At 42.0% G+C, this 20,839-nt stretch overlaps 2 protein-coding genes across 2 annotated transcripts; one reads left to right on the top strand and one right to left on the bottom strand.

The window, feature by feature from the left end:
- Nucleotides 1–8,545: 8,545 nt before the first annotated feature.
- On the bottom strand, nt 8,546–13,775 carry toe1 (target of EGR1, exonuclease). The gene is made up of 8 exons (XM_080033921.1): nt 13,372–13,775; nt 13,181–13,221; nt 12,890–12,986; nt 12,545–12,703; nt 12,102–12,215; nt 11,322–11,470; nt 11,054–11,216; nt 8,546–10,298 (listed from the first exon to the last, which is right to left on the bottom strand). Exons 1-8 carry the CDS (start codon nt 13,483–13,485, stop codon nt 9,555–9,557), a joined length of 1,581 nt encoding a protein of 526 aa, XP_079890047.1. The 5' UTR covers nt 13,486–13,775; the 3' UTR covers nt 8,546–9,554.
- Nucleotides 13,776–13,914: 139 nt separating this feature from the next.
- LOC307255261 (uncharacterized protein) lies at nt 13,915–18,230 on the top strand. Its single transcript, XM_080033922.1, has 4 exons — nt 13,915–14,449; nt 14,941–15,103; nt 15,579–15,757; nt 16,375–18,230. Exons 1-4 carry the CDS (start codon nt 14,300–14,302, stop codon nt 16,759–16,761), a joined length of 879 nt encoding a protein of 292 aa, XP_079890048.1. The 5' UTR covers nt 13,915–14,299; the 3' UTR covers nt 16,762–18,230.
- The last annotated feature ends 2,609 nt before the right edge of the window (nt 18,231–20,839 follow it).

Consider the following 20,839-nt stretch of genomic DNA (forward strand, 5'->3'; position numbering starts at 1 on the left):
AAAATACCATGGCACTTTTTATGTGCCTTTACTAACCATCACTATTCTTCTTTACTCCGAACTAACTAATGGGCTTCTGCCATTCACTGTGGACGGACAGGCAAACCTGAGCATCTGATTTGTATAGTTGCCAAAAAAAACATGCTTTGAAGTAGCTACAAGGAGCTTTCAGGTTTCGTTGATTCTAGCAGCACCTTTGTTTAGGAAGCAAGTCAAAGAAACACCACAGGATGCACTGCAATGAGGTAATGTATATGTGGCTATGTACGATTAATTGTTAACATGACGATGGTGAAGTAAATGGGACCTGTGAAAAAGGCATTCAAAATAACTTTATAAAAATAGTGTTGATTTTGCTGACGGTCTCCTTTGCTGTTACAGGTAATTTATGATCATCAAAGGAGACTAAACTATTTAATAAACCTTTTAAAAATAATAAATGAGAGGAAGGGCCTGTTCATTCATGTATTATAACCTAATAATTCAAAGTTTCCTCTTCTTTCTTTCTTTGAGCTGCTGCTGTTCGCTGACAGAGATTGACCAACAGTAAGACAACACAAAGTATGTGATTGTGTCAACTACTTCTTTTTATGCATATTCTATCACTTGTGTAACAGTTAGCAATGTTTTAGCTCACTAACCATTATTTAAGCCTGATTTATACTTGTGCGGTACCGCGTGCGCAGAGCCTCCGCGGAGCCGCAGAGAGCCTGTGCGGTGGCCTCAGACCCCGCCGCGTACCAACTGAAAATTGTGACTACGCGCCAGATGCCGCAGACGCCGCAGAGGTTTGGTTGGGCATCAAAGCAAAAAGGAGGGATTTCAACAGCACAGTAGCTCTTCCTCATTGTCATCAAACTCAAAATCTTCCAGTTTTCATTTGTTTAGCAACGGATTTCGCCGATAACATCAAAAGTGCAGTGTGCAATCTGCGACACGGGCGAAACTACTACCAACGGTTCATGAGAACGTTCGGTGTCCGCAGAGAACGCAGAGGCGCAAAGCCGCACAAGTATAAATCAGGCTTTATTCTTCTCTACCCTTATCTTACTCCACCCCCTGAGCTACTGCGGGTCACTGTGGACAGTGGACAGGTGAGGCTGAGCTTCTGGTGTGTTAAGTGACCAAGAATATGCTTTAAAGTAGCTACGAGGAGCATTCCGTTTTGGTTGATTGTAGCAGCATCTATGGACAAAGGCGGTACTGTTTTTACGACACCAGTGTGCTAGCAAAGATCTATATGTAGATCCTTGCTAGCGTGTGCTGGTGGTGCGGATATTTGTTTAGGAAGCTACACAATGCTGTTTAGAAATGACAGGATGTTCTGATCTGGGGAGTTTTAGGGCACATTCTAGACATTTGTTTTGTGACTGTTTGACTGTGACTGTGTGACTGTGTGACTGACTGTATTATGTAGCTTTTCTTTACATTGATTTAATTTTCAAAATTATACTATTATTTCTATATGTACATGTGACATTGGCTGTGACTGGGTGACTGTTACTATGTGACTGTTACTATGTGACTGTTACTGTGTGACTGTTACTATGTCACTGTTACTGTGTGACTGTTACTATGTGACTGTTACTATGTCACTGTTACTGTGTGACTGTTACTATGTGACTGTTACTGTGTGACTGTTACTGTGTGACTGTTACAGTGTGACTGTTACTATGTGACTGTGACTTTGACGCTGTTAAGTAGATACGAGGAGCTTTCGGCTTTTGTTGATTCTAGAAACACCTTCGTACAAAAGCCGCAGTGGATTTTACAACACCAGCGCGTGCTGTCCTAATGATCTTTGCTAGCGAGCGCCGGTGGCATGTTTTTTTTTTTAGGAAGCAAGATAAAGAAAGACTGCAGGAACCACCTAGATGAGGTAATTTATTTATATGTGACTGCAAGATTAATAATGGTAATATGACGATGGTGAAGCAAACCGTTCGGGAAACACAAGCGGTTATGTCTGTCTGCTGTAAATCATTTTGTCTGAGTTACTAACCATAACCCTTTAAGAGTTCCTGGTAGGATGTTTCATAATAATTGAGAGAAAGACCTGTTCATTAATGTTTTATTACTTAATAATTCAAAGTGTCCTCTTCTTTTTTTCTGAGCCGCTTCTGATCACTGTGGACGAAAGGTGAGACAGAGAGTGACCGCCAGTAAGAAAACACAAGGTATGTGTATATGTTTATCAGCTACTTCTGTTTATTAATATACTACCACTTATTACACACTTACCATACACACATTATAACGTTTTATGGTCTTACTAACCATCATTTATTCTTCAATACTCTTATCTTCCTCCACCACTTGAGTGCTGCCGTTCACTGTGGATGGACAGGTGATATTTGGCTTTTGATATTTAAAGTGACCAAGAAGATGCTTTAAAAAAGCTACAAGGAGCTTTCAGTTTTTGTTGATTCTAAAGGCACCTTTGGACAAAGGAATAGTGTTTTTACAACTCTAGTGCATGCAGACGTACGTGCATTTGTTTAGGAAGCGAGCGAAAGAAAGACCGCAGGATGCACCGCGATGAGGTATTGTATTTCTGTGTGACTATAAAATGTATAATGTAATATGACAATGTTGAAGCAAAGTTAACTATGATTTAATACTGTTTGAGAAACACAGGACGTCTCAGTCTACCTGCAGTAAATCTTTGTTGTATTTACATATAATATCACCTTTTTTGTATCTTTACTAACCATCATGTATTTTCCTCTACTTTTATCTTACTTCACCGCCTGAGCTGCAGCGGTTCACTGTTGACAGACAGGTGAGGCTGAGCTCTAGCGGCACCACTTGGACAAAAGTGGTAGTGACTTCACTGGGTGTTCCAGATATTCGGGCTATACACCCTCCGCAGATGCAGCCAGTTACAGGGTGATCCACTCTGAGCTTGTGTCCTGTACCCGATAGGTCTTGAGACCCTTCTTGGATGAATGTTGTTGTAGTCAGGGGTTTGGTTGCACGTGGCGGCAGAGAATTGGCTGCATTTCGCCTGTTTTCAAGAGCTGATGCCAGGTGCTTGAGGACCTGATTGTGCCGCCAGGTGTAGAGCCTTGCGTGAGACTGGTCTTACATCCTGCCATGAAGTGTTTGAAGGTTGCTGGTGTTGGACTGAGGGCACAGCTTGGTTATTCTACCAAACCACTGCTGGTTATTCTTTGTTGATGGAAATACATCGTACGTAGCTCTGATGATAAAGCTTATACTGCTTGCCTCCGTTTCCCATAGTTCCCTCAACTTGATCCTTCTTCTCTCCACACCTTCCCAACTCATCCAAATCCCAGAGACAGCCTTTGCACTTTTGGTAGTCTACTCCAATTGGCGCACTTCCTCTCCCACCAGTTTCCTGAGCTCTGATGTTGTGGCCTTGTTGGATCGCTTGCCACAACGCCAAAGCCTCCTCTGCCATGCTGGACTTGCCCCACAATATCTTTATGTCTCAATGCTGATGAAGCTTGATGTACTGCCCAGGCAGGTGTACATTTCCGCCCAGTTGATAGTTGCAGTGATGTCTTGATGTCATGTCTTGCTGATGGTATGATGATCTCTTTGGAGTCTTTCAGCTTCATCTGGAGTCTTTTGAACACGTACATGTCAGTGACAGATGAATGCAATTGACTGTCAGCCTGGAGAGAGGCAGTTCAAGGACACCGTTGCTGTAGAGGCTGATGTTGCTCAGACATCATGGGACCCAAAGCCACTTCTTAACATATGAAGTGATGGTTCCCTCCATCTTCTCCACAGCTTAAGTAACTGGGGCTGTGTCTGAAATCGCGCACTTCTGTACTTACACTTACTTTTTTGAGTGCACTTTGCGCAAAAACGGAGAGTGTGCCAAAATGCAGTGCACTGTAAGTTCCTCGGTCGTGCACTCAAAACGGTCTAAAACTTGAGTGTGGAGCGATGGACACTTTCCACACTCAACGGCCGCCATCTTGCCTACGTAGCGGAGAGGACGGAACATTAAAATCAAAATAGAGGAGCTTGAAGCAACTGTGGAGACGGACGCGCTCTACAAAAGTTAAATTACACATTTGTTTAGTTTTTCCGTACAACTACACTGTTTTAGACTGTATCCGACCGTTTAAAAAAAAATACCACCGAAGAAGAACCTTCAAAATACAAAGTCATTTCCGGTAGGTGCGCAACGGCAGTTTGGACAGTGCACTGTAGAAATGAGAGCACTGCGTCTATAAGTAAGTGTACTGTAGGGATAATAAAGTGCACTCAATGTAAGTGCACTTACGTGAGTGCGCGATTTCAGACACAGCCCCGGACTTCATAGAATGGAGAGCGGCCACATGACTCTGGATTTTCATCCTGGCCTACTTGATGTTCTCTTTGAACTTTCCAAGTAACCACCCTGTCTTTGCTCGCTCTCCATCCATCACCCATTTTGAGGCACTGATAATGACTTCCATGGCCATGGTGAAAGCCAAGGGTGAGATTGTCCAGCCTGCCATTATGCCTACCTCCTAAGCATTGCCATGTTGTTGTGAAGTTGGTTGGTGAAACATAGCTGTGTCTGAAATCGCGCACTTCTGTACTTACACTTACTTTTTTGAGTGCACTTTGCGCAAAAACGGAGAGTGTGCCAAAATGCAGTGCACTGTAAGTTCCTCGGTCGTGCACTCAAAACGGTCTAAAACTTGAGTGTGGAGCGATGGACACTTTCCACACTCAACGGCCGCCATCTTGCCTACGTAGCGGAGAGGACGGGACATTAAAATCAAAATAGAGGAGCTTGAAGCAACTGTGGAGACGGACGCGCTCTACAAAAGTTAAATTACACATTTGTTTAGTTTTTCCGTACAACTACACTGTTTTAGACTGTATCCGACCGTTTAAAAAAAAATACCACCGAAGAAGAACCTTCAAAATACAAAGTCATTTCCGGTAGGTGCGCGACGGCAGTTTGGACAGTGCACTGTAGAAATGAGAGCACTGCGTCTATAAGTAAGTGTACTGTAGGGATAATAAAGTGCACTCAATGTAAGTGCACTTACGTGAGTGCGCGATTTCAGACACATAGTTGCAGGTCCTGGAAGAAGGTGTTAATCAGCCCAATGATTGGCTCTGGTACTTGGATACTTACAACACCTGGCAGGAAACGGGGATCGAACCTCCAACCCTGCGATCAACAGACGACCTGCTTAGTCACAGCCGCTTATGACTTGTAAGGTGACAACGAACATGTTATTGGGTTGACCTTTTTTAACATTATTAATCAATAACCCAACGTTTCCTCATATTACTTCATTTGTTTATGTGACGAATGGTTGACTGAAACAGAATTGTCCTACGGGGGATAAATAAAGTGTTTTGAATTGAATATGTCAATCGGCGTCTTCTGTTTATGCATATACTATCACTTATGTAAAAGTTGAAAGATTATATTGTCTTACTAACCATTATTTATTTATTTCCTAATTGGATCTGCTGCTGTTTGGATAACAAGATGAGAATGAGTTTCTAACTCTGAGAGGAAGGGATCTCAAAGGTGGAGTTAATGATTCCGGAGAACACTTGTTGTCAAAATCAATGAATATCTCCTCACGATCCGCTTCCTGTGACCGCGGATGAAAGAAAGTCCAGTGTTAATACACAGCCTAGGCTCTGTGAACAGGCATGTTAGCTATGGTGGCCCCCTTTGTTTACATACCCGCTTACAGAGCCTAGACTTTGTATTTGCATCAGATTATTTTCAGCTCGCACAGTATGGAGTCCGGGACAGGTAGCAGAATGTGGGGAGATATTCACTGATGACAACAAATGCTTTCTGGAGAATTTAGTTATTGTGTGAACTGGCTAGCTCTGTAGCTTATTGCAGTACATTATGACTTCATTCAATAATTAAAAGTGTATTTATGTGACTCACTGAGTGGACCAGCTCCCCTGGTCTGCTGCATCCAGTAGAGACTGATCTTCCTCAGCCTGCAGGATTATGAAGAACGACTGACCACGGGACAAGCTGGTGAGCAGACAGAGACATTGCAGGGTTTTTCCTGGCTCAGAATGGGCCTTTGGGGGGTCAGTACGCGACCGACTTTTTTTGGGGTCGCGACAGTAAAGGCAAACGGTTTGTGTATTTTAAGAGGGGTGTTGGGTTGGGAGAGGGGAGTTTCTGTCCAGCTCAAGAGCATTTCAGTCAGCCTGTCAATCACTGCGTTACCATGGAGCTCACTGACACTTATGAAATCACAATAAACAACCTGTAGATATGAAGTCAAAATACTAATAATGACTAGGCCTACCTGTTTAATACTTTAATTGTTTCTAATTGATCTAAACCATGGAAGAAGTTAGGGCTGCTCGATTATGAAAAAATCATAATCATGATTATTTTGAGTAATCACATTGTGTTATCACTATTATTAAAGACAGTTAATCATTGATTTAAGAACATTATGCATTTATTTTACTTTTAACAAGGTTTTTTTCTAAAAACACCATGACTTTGGACTTTAAACAAAGGCCTAATTGAACTGAAAACAGGGAGAATAGACATAGGCTAAATAAGTGAAACATATTTTTAATAATTTAATAAAACTATGTCAAAATAAAAATAACCAGTTGTAAATGGTGTTGATAGGGCACGTCTTTTGCTAGCATTGAATGTAAGGGCATGATTTATTTATGTCATGGAGCTGGCTGGATAGGCAGTTGCATTGTAGTGTTGACAGTTGTGGTGGCAGGAGTTAAGGAGCTTTAAACTTCCTGTGTTTTTATTCATTGATTGCTTGGTCATAGACCACTATGACTCGACTTAAAGTGAATAAACAAATTGGTCGGGATGTTTAAAGGTGCAGATCAGGTCGTAGGCCTATATCACTTTTCTTTTTCTCTCTCTCTGTCTCTCGGTCGCGTATGTCATGTTACTCGCGTGTCCGCGCGTGACAAATCTTGCACATTATTTTAGTTTGTTGTGAGTCTGAAGTGTTTTCAGACAACACAATTAGTTTTACCTTTATTCTAGTCATCTAGAAGTTTTTCAAAACACCCGGCAATGCGCAACATCTCCCTCGTACTCTCTGGACTAGCCGTTGGCGAAACTATCAGGTGAGGGAGGGGCCGAGCGGAGCTCACGGCTGAAAGGGTTTGCTGCATTTATAAGCCTGCATGCCCCGGCGAGCGGAACAATGATAGTTTAATAACGATTATCCCCGACCTGATTTTTTTTTTTACAACTGAGATTGCAAGTAATATGACTGGAATGGCGCGGAAATGGAAACATATTTGGAGCCGTTTTAAGTAGATTTTTATTTATTTATCTATATATATAAAAAAAAAACACTTTGGCGCTGAGGATTTTCCTTTGGGGGGTGCTAAAATTCCTTTGGCGGGCGCCAAATTTTTTTGAATGCAGGAAAAACCCTGCATTGGTATAATAACATTCTCAACACAAGTTTCCTGCAAGTCTTAATATCACTTATTGAATCATTCAGGCTCATTGTATGTGATTCACTTCACTCAGTTCACCTTTAAAAGGTTTTAAGTGACATATTTCAACCTTCCTGCAGTACATCCAGGGTTTCCATGACGACAAAGAAGACATGCTTCCTCCAGATCAGAGGGGAGGCCAGGCACAAGACAGGAGAAGTTCCAACGCATCATAGTTCATTATTAGACAGTGACAAGGATCCATATTCATGACTTGGCCTTGATGTAACAGGGCAGGACTGTTCATGGGGCTTTGGTCATACAGGAACCCCTGAGAGTAGAAGTCAACCAAACCTAACTAAGTCAGCATCCCACAACCAATCAGATATGAGGAAGTCCCCAGGCCCCCAATCATCTTCAGCACAGACTCTGCACCTGACTGACTGCTTTCATGTTGAATTGAGACAAATAAAAAAAAAATGTGTTGTGAGATCCTGTGTCCTCAGTCATGTAAAGCTAACAACATTTAATAGTTACTACTGAAGGTAACATTAAATGTACAGTAGTTGAAATGCTTATAAAACAAGTCCGCATCTGGAGCCAAGTTTCAACAAGCAGGTGTTGAGGTGTATAGAACTTTGGAACAGCAAATCACTTTAGTCCATTTCCCAGATTTGAGCAGCTTCTACATTTCCATCAGGTATAAGGAACCACTGAAGACCAGGGATTGCATTAGGCAGATCAGAAGCACTTCAATATGATGTCTCTCAAAAAAACACATACATTTTTTACCAATACAGACCCAGTTTCTCATCAATGAATATTAAATTAAATTAATTGTAGAATTCTCTTTAGCACAAAACTATACATGATTTAAAATAGTTCTATTTGAAAGGCTTAAACTGTCACTAGGTCTAGTATTCAATTCAGAGTGTTCGTATACAGGACACCTAATCACAGCATATGGTGCTCACACTAGTACAAGTAATAAATAACTCATAATGCGGTCAGCCTTTAGCGCAAAGCACCACTGTGCCTAGGGTGCCTCACAGAGCATATGGATGGTTACTGAAATTGTAAAAACAACAACAGAAGAATAGTGGTTGAAGAGCATTCGTTTATTTTCCAAAGGTAACTTATGAAACAGGTACTTCATCGATACAAAATGTGGGATGAATCTTCATCAATCCTCATGCCGCTGTGGCTGGTTTCCAGAGCAACTTAGAAACACTAGCTGACTAAATGAAAGAAGATGCCTTTCCATTGTAATATATTGCTGTTTTTTGTTGTTGTTGGATTGGTGGGTAAAATATCCACATAGGAGACTGTTAAGAAAATAAAAACAATACGGGAGCACCAGAAACAGACAAAAATAGTTTGATTGGCTAAACAGTAAGACAGAATTTAGCATTTCACAACTGATCTTTTCGCCAATAGATGTACAGTCAACAGATGTGAGAGAAAAAAATGCGTGTGGCTATTTGTGGTGATTAAGTGTCCATAAAAATCACAAACAAGACTAAGAAGCTGCGCCATGACAGCTGCTCTCTTATGTTTAGCATTTTCCCCATCTTTGTTTGGCATGTTAGTATGCTAATCTTTCTCAGTAGAAACAAGACAGAAACCATACCCATGGGCGACCTTTGCCCATTTCTTCAGCATTCTTCAAAAATGCAAGCACAGTTAAAGGAATGGTTTCTGTTGCCTTGTCTTGAACCCGAGAGTGAGGCAACAAGCTAAAAATTATAAAATGTTGAAATAATCTTTCTACATACAGTAAAGGGAAGCTGTGGCTGATGGGAATATCCTTTGTTTTGCACCGTATTTGGACATGAGAATTGAACAAATACATTTTGTGACCTTATGATGTTGACAGTGGTAAAGTTATTGGATGCCCTAAGTTGTTCAAAGTCATCCTGAGCTGGAAAAGAGATATTTCTCCCAAAGATATTTGACCAAACAACTAAAATGTCAACTCCATTGCAGCACAAAAGAAAAATTAGGGCGTAGGAATAGTATTCATCCTCGAGGGACCTTCAGTGTCAAATATTTCCGTCTGGACCAAAGTGGTGGAGCAACGGTGCTACCCATAACTCCATGTTGCTAGCGAGGCTAAAACATTTAACAGTGAACTAGCTTGCAGTGTAAAAGTGTGCACGCTACATTTTCCCTCCCCACACCATCTCCATCTTGTGCACGTGGGCCTTGGAGGATTTGGAGAAGGTGCTTTTGACCACGTTGAGCGGAGCTTCTTTGCCGCTGAGGTAAACCTTATTGAGACAGGTGGGAAGCAAAGGCTGCTGCTCCTTCTTCTGGGCCTCCTTCTCCTTCACGGCTTTCTTTTGGATGAAGGTGCACGAGTGGGCAAAGATGTATCCGGTCATGAAAGCGTCGAAGCCGGCCCTGTGCGACCCCGAGTCTGCCTTCTTCTTCTGGCTGTCGGTGCTGGCTGGGGGCACACTGCACTTTTCTTCCGTTTTGCTCTGTACACCGTTGTTTGTGTTGGTTTTTGTGTCGTCGTCAGTTGTTGTTGCAGAGTTTGTGAGCTCCGTATTGACTTCACACACTGCGTTCCCCTCGCTGTCTGTCGTCATATTCTCTCCATCATTCTGTTGTGTGTTCCTGGCACTGTCCACTAGAGGAACACTCTCCGGGCATGGTGCAGGCTCTTGACGGTGGTCTGGTGTTTCTTCTGGATCGACCTCCATGTTGGGTATTTTGTTTTCCGGCGCGCCGTCAAAGATGGAGGAGCCCTCCGCCGCTGCTGACTCGCTTCTATCTCTCTTCCTCTGTCTCTTCCTCTTTTTCTTCTTGTCCCCCGTTCCTTTCTCGTCCTGCAGGATGATCAGGTCGGTGTCGTGGGATAATGGACACTGGGTGCCGTTTGGACACCAGCCAAACGCCTGTTAGACAAACACAAGGACCGGGGAGATAATGCAGTTATTTACACAGAAAAACATACCTTGTATTTGGCTCGTCTGTTCTAAAAGATAAAGAAAAAGACATAGACAGGAAAATAGGACTGTACCTTAAGTGGAGGCAATAAAATCTTATTCATAAAAGGTCAGCTTGACAGTTTTAATTTGCATTCACACCAGACTTGTGAATCTAACCCCGGAGCGTTTAACCCCTTGGTGCAGATTGTAGTTGGCATTAGCTTCGGCTAATATACAGAGTCGTCATATAAGTGTGATTTGCGCACTGCGACTTTATTGTAATTTTCAGTAATTACCAATCGACAATAAAACATAAAGTCTCCACGGCACTATGTCCATTAAATATACATGAACCGCTACTTTGTGGCACTACATTTATTTAACTCGGGCTGTTACAAAGTGCGCTCAACATTAAAACTAGCATGAAAATAACTCGCCGATGCTCCATGATGTCTGCGATGATAGAAATGACGAGGGATTTGCCTTTTTGATCACCTAACTGTTTGACTAATATTTGAACAGCATATGACTTTTGTTTTTAATGTATAGTCAGTCTGAGTTAACCCTTTGTGAACACTAACAAAACCATCTGAAAAATGAAACAATGTATCCAACTCACGTCTGGTGCACAAAAAAGAACTGGACTATTAATGTAGGTGTGAACATGACCTTAGTAACCCCAAGAGATTTCTCTGTGGAAAAATTAAAGGAGAGAGACTCACCGAGAAGCGCTGGCAGATTTCAGTGTGTCCCTCAGCAGAGGCCACGGATGGACACACTCTGTAGTCCACATAGCTGGACATGTGACCGTCATACCGACAGAACTCTACATGAAGATCAGGGCCCGCCCCTCCAGAGCTCACACTGCGACTGGTATCCAGCTGACTGGAAGGAGGAAGAGATATTATGAGTATACAGTAGTTTACAGTCCAATAAATAATGGACACAGCATGAAATACATTTAACTCTACTCTAACCAAAGACACTCACCATTTCTTATAGGCGTACTCCAGATAGGAGGCTGTAAGCCGGAGCTCAAACTCAGTGACGTATTTGGTGTCATAGATTCCAGCGGGAAACATCTCAGACAGGTCGGCTGTGAAGGTGGCCAAGCGCTCAGGCAGATGAGCATAAAAACTCTGGGAGAAAAAGACAGAATTCATTGCATTAAATATATGCAGCAGCAGGATGCTGTGAGAAAGGCATGAGGTTCAAACACCAAGTGAAAACATTCATTATAATATGAGGATTTCTGACAGTGTTCTCTTATTTTTACCAAAGCTGACTTGACAAAGCATTTTAAAGATTTAAAATGAACAATAAACAATGATTATGCAACTGCAAATAATTGAATCCATGATGAATCTACATACATATTTTCCAATTCATTGTTTTATTGACTAAATGTAAGAAAATATAAAACAATGTCCATCACATTTTTCAAGATGCCTCAGTGACACCATCAAATGTTTGTTTTATTCTGATCAGTCGTCCAACATATAGAGATATGCGACTCACAAACTTGAAAATATAAGTCATTTTCTGGGTATCAAGTGATACATTCATTCACTAATCGTTGCAGCTGTGATACCAACAACATTTAGGTAGGTCATTTAACAAGGGGTAAAGGTTTTGCTGTAGAAAAATAAGTCAATTAATTAAGTTAGGGATTTTAGCTATTCAGTAATCACTTTTTATTTACCTAATTTGTTAAATAAACAGACAAGAAATGAAAGGGAACGTTAAACAGATCAAATAGCTTGGTGGTACCTGGTAGAGGAAGGCCATGTCGATGAGGCCGTTGTGGAGCACCAGGGGTTTCCTGGCTCGCAGCAGCTCAGTGAATAAGGCTCGAATGTGAACGCCACGATCGTCTGACTCTCCCTGACAACACAGTAGAGAGAGAGAATCAAATATTAACATCTGTTGAAGGTCAATTATCCTTTGCTATTATATATGCATCTTGCTTCTTGGCCCGCATGAAAAAATAAATGTATGCTATTAATTCTGCATTATCGCATTGTAATAAGCAAAACAGAAAAACCTAAATAAAAAGGGCTTTAAGGTATAAGCATATCGTTTTAAAATTGACACATGTAGTAAAGGAAGTAATGCAACAGAGTGTAGCGGTAAGACCATTAGTAAGATCAGTGGACAAGGGACAAAGCTTGGAACACACAGCATCAAGCAGAACAGCATGGAAGTATCCTCACCTTATTATTGCCCTTGCAGTAAGGGATGCCATGGGCGTACTGCTTGTTAAAGTCAAAGCCATGCTGAACCAGGAACTGGACAGACTGGGGCTCTATGATGTACTCCTCTGAACACAGCAGGGTGAGGTTATACACCTGGACCAGGTATGTGTCCGCAGCCTGGGGGAAGAAAGGATTCATACATAACACATGTGCTACTAAAGAAGTCATTTAAGTACCTGTGGCAACCATCTTATTAACCTGCTTCTACTAGTATGTCCTGCTCATCAGAAATATATTATTATCATTTTAAGCATACGGTTCAATGGTCAATTTGGACACCTGTGTGGCGTCATCTTATTGTACCTTGCCGTCCAGTTTCTTGTAACATGCGAATCCCAGGGAGAGGATGGAGCGAGAGCGAGCAGCGTGGATTATGGCTTTGTATCTGTCTTCTATGGACCTGGAACATGACAGCTAGGGTCAGGGCTAACTTACACAAAGACAAACGCTAACAAGTAGTAAAAGTTGGAACGGCACTGGCTGGAAAAACCCACACACTGTTCCACCCATGGCTTCTTGTAGGATAATGATACTATTTCAGGTGAGTGTGTGATGGGAAGAAGTTCAGAGAGCAGCACTGATGTTTGTACTCACTCAGCCAGCAGCGCTTTCCTGTTTCCAAGACCACTCAGCTCCTAAAACGACACAGGGAAATGCACGTCAAAGCTTTGTATTTTAGTCACACAATGCTGAAATTAAATGAGTGGGGGAAAGCTATAGTCGTTTCCTCCCACATGACATTCCATTTACACACAACCAGCAACCACACACACATCTGCACTTACCGTGTCCAGTGCAACGAAGGAAGACGTTTTGATGGCCAAAACCATAGCGGGCCACATCTCTCTGAAGTTATCATTTTGGACGTCAATGACTGGAACAACCAGTGAAGACGCCATGTTTATTAAAACTTAATTGAATAGAAAGCTAACTGCTCTTCTTCACGTCCGAAACGTTTTCTGTAAGTTACCCACAGCTGCCTACCAGCACTATTAGCTTATTTTACTCACAACGTTATACTTAATTTAATTGATAACTTATCTATGCGGAACTCCTGCTTTCATGTTATATGTGTTCATTCATTCGGTACTTCTTTTTTCCCCGTAGTTTATAACATAAATAAAGCTTATCGACAGTGCATGTGCTGTGCCCACCGTAAACATTTCAACGTGCTTCTTGGGGTCCTGTGACAAAAAAAACATGGCAGTTGCACTACTGCCTGAGCGTAAATACAAATCGTTTTCCTCTAAATGTATGCACATGTTTTCATAATTAATAAATACAGGCTTGAGTCGGAGATTTCGAATAATTTTCTTAGTTATTTATTTTCTTCTCTATTTTAGTTTTTGCATTTCAATTATAATCCCAAGCAGGCGTTTACAATAGACTCACATAAACAATACGTCATTATAACTAACCGTCGAGGTTAAGTGCGCCATTTTGGCTCAAACAAACTCAGAAACATCTCATCTCTGATGAACTATTTTAAATTGTATCTCTATATTACGATGTAAAAGTGTTCAGGACGGAACACTTGTTTCCACTAGTTAATATTTAATTCAAATGTAACTTTTTCTTGTTTTTAATACCGCGTAAACCGATAAAAATATGATTCAAATCACCAGCTGAGCTTCACTGCCCACAGGCTAACTTGACGTTTGCTAAATTTAGCTTCGCTGTTTTTTTTTGTTGCTGTTTTTTTAAACTGCCGCAATGGGTGGCTGCTCTGCTCCAAACTGCTCCAATTCAACCAACGTAGGCAAACAGCTGTTCAGGTTCCCCAAAGACCCCGTCCGTCAGAAGAAGTGGGTGGTGAACAGCCGACGGGACTTTGAACCGACTCCTCACTCCAGACTCTGCCAGGTAAGTTTACGCCTATGGTTATACACTGACACCGGTGTTATGCTGACGTCTGCATGCTTGCCACCTTAGCTGTAGGGGAAACCAGTAGGCATTGTATATTCAGGCAAAACAAAAAAAACTGTTTTAAAAACTATATCACCTTCATTTTCAGGTCCATCAAATAGGATAAATGATAATATTGTGTTTTTAAATGCGGAAAAATAATTGTTGGGTGTCTATTCACTTTGTCAAACTGGATTAGATAAAGTATGTGCTGATTAAATCACTATTAAATGTATGACATTCATAACATGGAGCAAAAGATCTGGTGTCAAATTGGACAGGACAAATGCATCCAAAACAGTGACGAGTTATAATTCTGTAACCAGTTCATGTGCCACATTATAGCATTCACTCTAGGCATTTGTCTTGTTTCTTGTGGAGTTTGGATGTGGGCTCGGATCACCCAGTTGGATAAAATGTATTTGCATCGCTGTCTTTTTTCCCTCAAGGACCATTTTGAGGAGAGCCAGTTTGAGGCCATAGCAAGGTCCACGTCCGGTGGAAAGAAGTTGAGGCCCAATGCAGTCCCCACTCTGTTCAACTTCGGAATCCCACCGTACCCTGCTGCTGTCACTACTCCATTCATCCTGCCGCCCATGAAACCCGAACCAGGTTTGTGTTGCAAATCGTGTGCAATGTGGTGATGTGAAACCACATTCCCTCTTGAATAATTCATATTATACTGGGTGTGTGTATCGGGACCAATGACCATAGGAACCGAGGTCTGGTTAGTTCCTTGGCCGTTGTTCCTGTAACATGAAAACATCTTTATTCAATCGGTAGCTCTTCTCTATGGAATCTTGTTCAAAATTAAAAATAAGATGAAAACTTTGCCTTGATTATAAAATATACCCATGGTAAGTCATAAAATTAAATTATGAGATAATTTGTCTGCAATTATGAGTGACAAGTCAAAATTATGAGACTTATTATCTCATAATTATGACTGTAGGTAGATGGCTGTGGTGTATATCCTCCCCTAATTTGCAATGTTTACAATGCTGTAATAGCCCTTCAGTGTAAATGTAATAATGCACAATCCTGCTAGGAAATGTGATACTAATTGGACATTGCTTTGTGTCTGTAGCGGAGAAGGAGCTGAATATGGGGGACCATGGCTATGCCAGACGCAACCCTCTGCCCGGCATGGAGGAGCAGGAGGATCCAGAGGGCACAGGCGGGGACCAGCAGCCCTGTACACAGTGTCAACTCCTCAAGAAACAGCTGGACAAGGAGACGCAGCACACTGCAAGGCTACAGAAGGAGGTAGGATGGCCGCTCTTTCAACAAAATACCCTGCTTTCTTTTTATTTCTGTTTGCTTTAAGGGAGCAATTTGCTGCATTATCACCAATACACCATTAAAGGTCGCATATTATGCACATTTTCAGGTTCAAAATTGTAATTTGGGTTTCTACTAGAAACAGTTTTCATGGTGTAGTGTCCAAAAAAACCTTTTATATTTTTCACGGTGCCATTTCCGAATCTCCTCTTCTCAGCCTCTGTTTGAAACGCTCTGTTTTAGAGCCCGTCTCTTTTCGCCCAGCCTTCCAAAAAACCCAGTCTGCTCCGATTGGGCCTGAATCTAGATCCAACTGCTAGTTAGATTGAGTGGTTTCCAGGGGTGTGCTTATCACAGGTGGCGGTAGTGGGGGTGTGGCTTCTCCCCTTATGATGTCATTTTGAACACAGGTTTCCAGAAAGGTGGAGAAAAAGAAACAGGGTTGTGTTTTATTCCTACTTTTGGGATTCTTTAAGTCACACAGTTTTAATGTTGGAAAAACCCTGAAAGAATGTAGCATAACAGGTGACCTTTTTTAAATCAATGAGGCAGCATTCCATGTGATTAGCCCTAACAACACCGTCTTCCCCCTCCGTCTCCAGGCAATGGAGATGAAGAAGCGTCTGTATCGTCTGGACCGGATGGAGAAGGGTCTCCATAACTTCCTGTTTGAGGACCAGATCCGCGCCCTGTCGCTCACCAAGCGCTCGCGCCGCGCCGTCTGGTCCCCGGAGACCATCATCAAGGCCCGCAAGATCCGCTGTGCAGTGGGCACCAAGGGCTACGAGTTCTTAAGGGACATCGGCTACCCTCTGCCCTCCTACAGGACTCTGTGTAACCGCCTGGAGACTAAGATCATGGTCACCACCGACATGAGCTGTGAGGAGCTGGCCGAGCTGGGCCTGGGACTCATGGCCACCTGTGACAGTCCCACACAGGGCGGAGGGGACAATGACGAAGAGGAGGAACTCATAGGGGTTCTGTCCTGATCTTGGGCAGTATTTTTTTGCAAGACTTTTACCGAATTTGCTGTGTTAAAAACAGTGGTGCACAATATGCTTCTTATGCGATCTAAGAAAGACTTACGGCATCAATAGGAATGTATGCTTCGCTTTGATGAGTCGGACTCATTTCAATTGTCTCCTGGTTGTGCTTGCAGTCCTCACCTGTAGTAAGACATGGCTTGCAGTTAGCTTCAGTTTATATTTCTAAATCATGAAGTTGCTGAGCTACAGAATGCCCTTCCCCCCACCCCCCCATGTGAGGAGATGTACGGTGTAGTCTGTGACAAAATTAGACTACCTCTGACGGCCTCTGCACACATCCTACCTCTACTGCACGTCTACCTCGCGTCTGCGTCTGACTTTTTGTCACTGACCGTGTAATCAACCTAGAGCGGGCACACATCCAACCTCAGACGCACTGCTGATGCGCGTCGGAGGCACGTCTGCAGCGACGCTCCCCTTTACCTCAGGAGGCTCTCCTATTTTTTTCTGAGAGCCGCGCGTCTCTCTCGGGTCTCTCTGCTTTAACTGATAGAGAAATACTCTGCTGAGAGTCATATTGACTTCACACTGGCAGTTTTCGCTGTAGTTTCACCATTTCCTGGTGTGTCCCTTTCAAAATAAAACTTCCAACAAGCGAAAATGTGACAAAAAAAATAAAAAAGGCAATGGGGCGCACGGATTACTGTCCAGACTCAATATTAGACTCAATATAAATCATATGCATCATAAATGGCACGAAAGAACTTCATTTTTAATGGGAATTATCTATGAAAACTCTATGTAGAAAGATAGGGTTTTTAGAAGCAGCAGCAGCAGCTGCTGAGACGTTCCATGTGTGTCCGAGAAAAGTCAGAGAGACGCAGCAGTAAGGTAAGGCGACGCGCTCCAGAGGTAGACGCAGGATGTGTGCAGAGGCCGTGAGAGTGAGGGGTTGTGTGAAAAAAAAAGTGTTGAAATAATTTGCACAAAGCCAGTTGACATTGCCGCTTGTGTTTTAAGGTCCGGTGTCCCACAGCTGCTTTAACCAAGCGATTCACTGACTGGTTTACATGCACGTGTGCACAATAAATCCAAGTGGTATTCGAAATACTCAAATGTACTGAGAGCAGAGAAGCTCATCATATCCGAGTCAATAAAGGAAATACAAGTAAACCCTTCACTGGTAAGGAAACTAGAAACTACCAGTAGTGTAAGTCTACACTAGATTGATGCAAGTTTAATCTTGTGGGGTATTTGACAATTTGCTAAGTCCTGAAGTATTCGAATGTGCAGTGCTTTTGAAGTTACCACAAAGACTATTAAACAACAAAAAAGTAAGTCACATGACATTTAATATCCAAAACACTGGGAAAATAAAGTGATTTTAAAAATGACCTGTATTTGTGTGTATGCCTGCGATGGACATACATGCCACCACATCTAAAAAGCACAGTGCATGTACTGTGGGTTGGGCTGCTTGTCACACAGCTAAAGGTAACAAATAAACTGCATTGTTTCCATCACGACACTGGTTACATTTGAATTGAATACCACAACTGTCCTTAAATACTCACACTAGCCTATCAATTGAAAGTGTTCCTATGGTTATCTTTACCTTGCATACAACATTTACTGCCATATACTTTAGCTCAGGTTGGACTCTGAGCAAATCACTCGCATGACATTAGATATTTGTTTTGCAGTTGGCTCATTTACCTGAGCTAAACTGCAGTATTAAGATGCGTATTTAGAACATGTAATACAACTTACACATGTTGCACACTGGTTTGTAGAGACTGACCAATACATGTAAGCACTGTGGCTTTCCAGTGCATGTTTACAGTACAGTTAACATATGTTGTCATCTTCCTTTGACAGGACATGTGGCTCTGTGCAGCAGTTCTGTCCCTTTGACCTTCTGACTGTCATTGATTTTGGCCCCTTGGGGCTTACTAAAGTGGAACAGTGGTTCTGTTTGTCACATGGTGGCATTCACCTCTACACAGTCCAATGCCTGACTCACTCATTGTAAAGTAAATATTACTCAATAACTGCATCAATATCACATACTAGAAGTTCTTCGATAGTAAACTAAACAAAGGCAAAGTCACGCTAGCAGCTACGGTGCTGGGCTACATGCTAACGTGTTATTATGCTGATGTTTAGCAGGTATAATGTGTACCATGTTCTCCAGTTTAGTGTGACTGTCTGTTTTGTACCACAGACAGTTTGGGTGTGTCAATTGCATACTACACACTATTATCTAAGCAGGTTGTTGGGTATGCGGTGGTGTGTTAAGACTTGACTAAATTACTTAAAAAAGTCAGTATGTGGGAGGCTCTGGATCATGGCTTAACACATTTCTACTGCTTTCTTGTGCAATTTCCTTCACCCCTTAAATTTAGTCATCTCTCCACCTTCTTAGTGAAGGCCTACATGACCAAATAATAGGCCTACCACTGAAGGGATGCTAGGAGCTGCTCACAGCTCTGCAATTTTTTTTTAAATAGATTGCAGTGGGTGGTGAGATAACAACAGGCAGAACAGAAGGCTGTAGACCTGCAGTATTGAACATGATACGGTCGGCTAGCCTCTGTAACTGTTTGCACTGGTGATTTACATACTTAAATATTTACTTTTCAAATTATTTCCAAATCCCTTGACTCTAAGCGGGGTATCAGACATTTCTGCAACTTCTATTATATTTATATCACCTCTCCATGATCAGAATTTGATGTGTTTGAGATAGTACAACTTCTGGTGTTTTCTCTCTCTCTCTCTCCCTGCCTCTCTCTCTCTCTCCCTCCCTCTCTCTCTCTCTCTCTCTCTCTCTCTCTCTCTCTCTCTCTCTCTCTCTCTCTGTCTGATTTGGGGGACGTGCTTAGTCAACCCCACAGGCTTTAAAACAACAGGAGGTTTACTGTCTATCTATGTGGGTCACAGTACAGGGAGAGGACAGAGGTAAGGCCGTCTTTTTGGGCATACTTTGCGTTGGCTTTAAATGACTGTTTATCTTTCAATTTGTAAAAGTATAAATGAACAGATAATATGTTAACCCATCGTTTTTCAATTTATTTTGTCTTTTCATAATTTCTGTCAACGCTCTTTCTAAAACCACTCTTTGCTTCTCATTATTTTCTGCATCTAAAAGGTGATTAATGCACTTTAAGATACTTGATATAGTCAAAATTCAGTAAGTACAGCTAGTGTTTATGCGGCACACAAATGACATTTTTCTCACTGGTAAAAGTGGAGGTGCTGGTGAAAGTTCAGATCAAATTTGCAGTTCAATAATTAATGTTACAGTAATTCATTTTAAAACGAATAACTGAAAAAAAGGCACATTTGTCTGTTTGTACAGCGCGTATACTGTTTTTGGATGTTGATGGGGCTGTTGATATGTCTGTGCCAGCCTCTCTTTGTCTGCCTTGCCAGCCTGGCTGCCCGTTTGCCCCCTAACATTCTTCTGTCGGTTGGCTGTTTACCCCACAATACAGTCTTATTTGTATCCCTAAATGTGATGAGAGAGAAAGTGACGGTTACCTCTTTCAATTATTTAGTAATGAGACTGTGTGGCCATTGTCCAGGGCAGGGAAAAAAAATCCAAATATTGAATCTGCCTTTAGCCCAGACCCTGCACCATACAGGCTGCATTCATGATCACAATTAAAGGTGGAGTCAGCGATTCTGGAGACAGCTTGTTGTCCAAATCAATTTTTATTTTTTAAATCTGTGAATATCTTCTCACAATATGCTCCCTGTACCTTACTGTGTGTGTGTGTGTGTGTGTGTGTGTGTGTGTGTGTGTGCGCGCGCGCTGAAAAAAAGAATGCAGTGTTTATACACAGCCTCTATGCATTGTAAACTGGCAATATGATAGCTACAGTGGGCCCGCTTTGTTTACATATCCTTTGTTTACATACCAGTGTACAGAGCCTAGGCTGTGTGTATATTACCACACGATTCTTTTTCAGCACACGCACAGTACAGACAGGTAGTGGATTGTGAGGAGATATTCACTGAGATTTTGACAAAGTGATGAATGACAACAAGCATTCTCCAGGATTGATTACTCTACATT

Source organism: Ammodytes marinus (genome assembly GCF_949987685.1).
Source record: "Ammodytes marinus genome assembly, chromosome: 9".
Classification (NCBI taxonomy): domain Eukaryota; kingdom Metazoa; phylum Chordata; class Actinopteri; order Uranoscopiformes; family Ammodytidae; genus Ammodytes; species Ammodytes marinus.

Bases quoted from the DNA above. Each gene is read 5' to 3' on its own strand.
- toe1 (XM_080033921.1), bottom strand. From the start codon at position 13,485: ATGGCGTCTTCACTGGTTGTTCCAGTCATTGACGTCCAAAATGATAAC. The intron at 12,216-12,544 runs GTGAGGATACTT...CTGTGTTGTCAG, and splicing joins ACTGCAAGGGCAATAATAAG to GGAGAGTCAGACGATCGTGG. The intron at 11,471-12,101 runs GTACCACCAAGC...TTTTTCTCCCAG, and splicing joins ACATGGCCTTCCTCTACCAG to AGTTTTTATGCTCATCTGCC.
- LOC307255261 (XM_080033922.1), top strand. From the start codon at position 14,300: ATGGGTGGCTGCTCTGCTCCAAACTGCTCCAATTCAACCAACGTAGGC. The intron at 14,450-14,940 runs GTAAGTTTACGC...TTTTCCCTCAAG, and splicing joins CTCACTCCAGACTCTGCCAG to GACCATTTTGAGGAGAGCCA. The intron at 15,104-15,578 runs GTTTGTGTTGCA...TTGTGTCTGTAG, and splicing joins GCCCATGAAACCCGAACCAG to CGGAGAAGGAGCTGAATATG.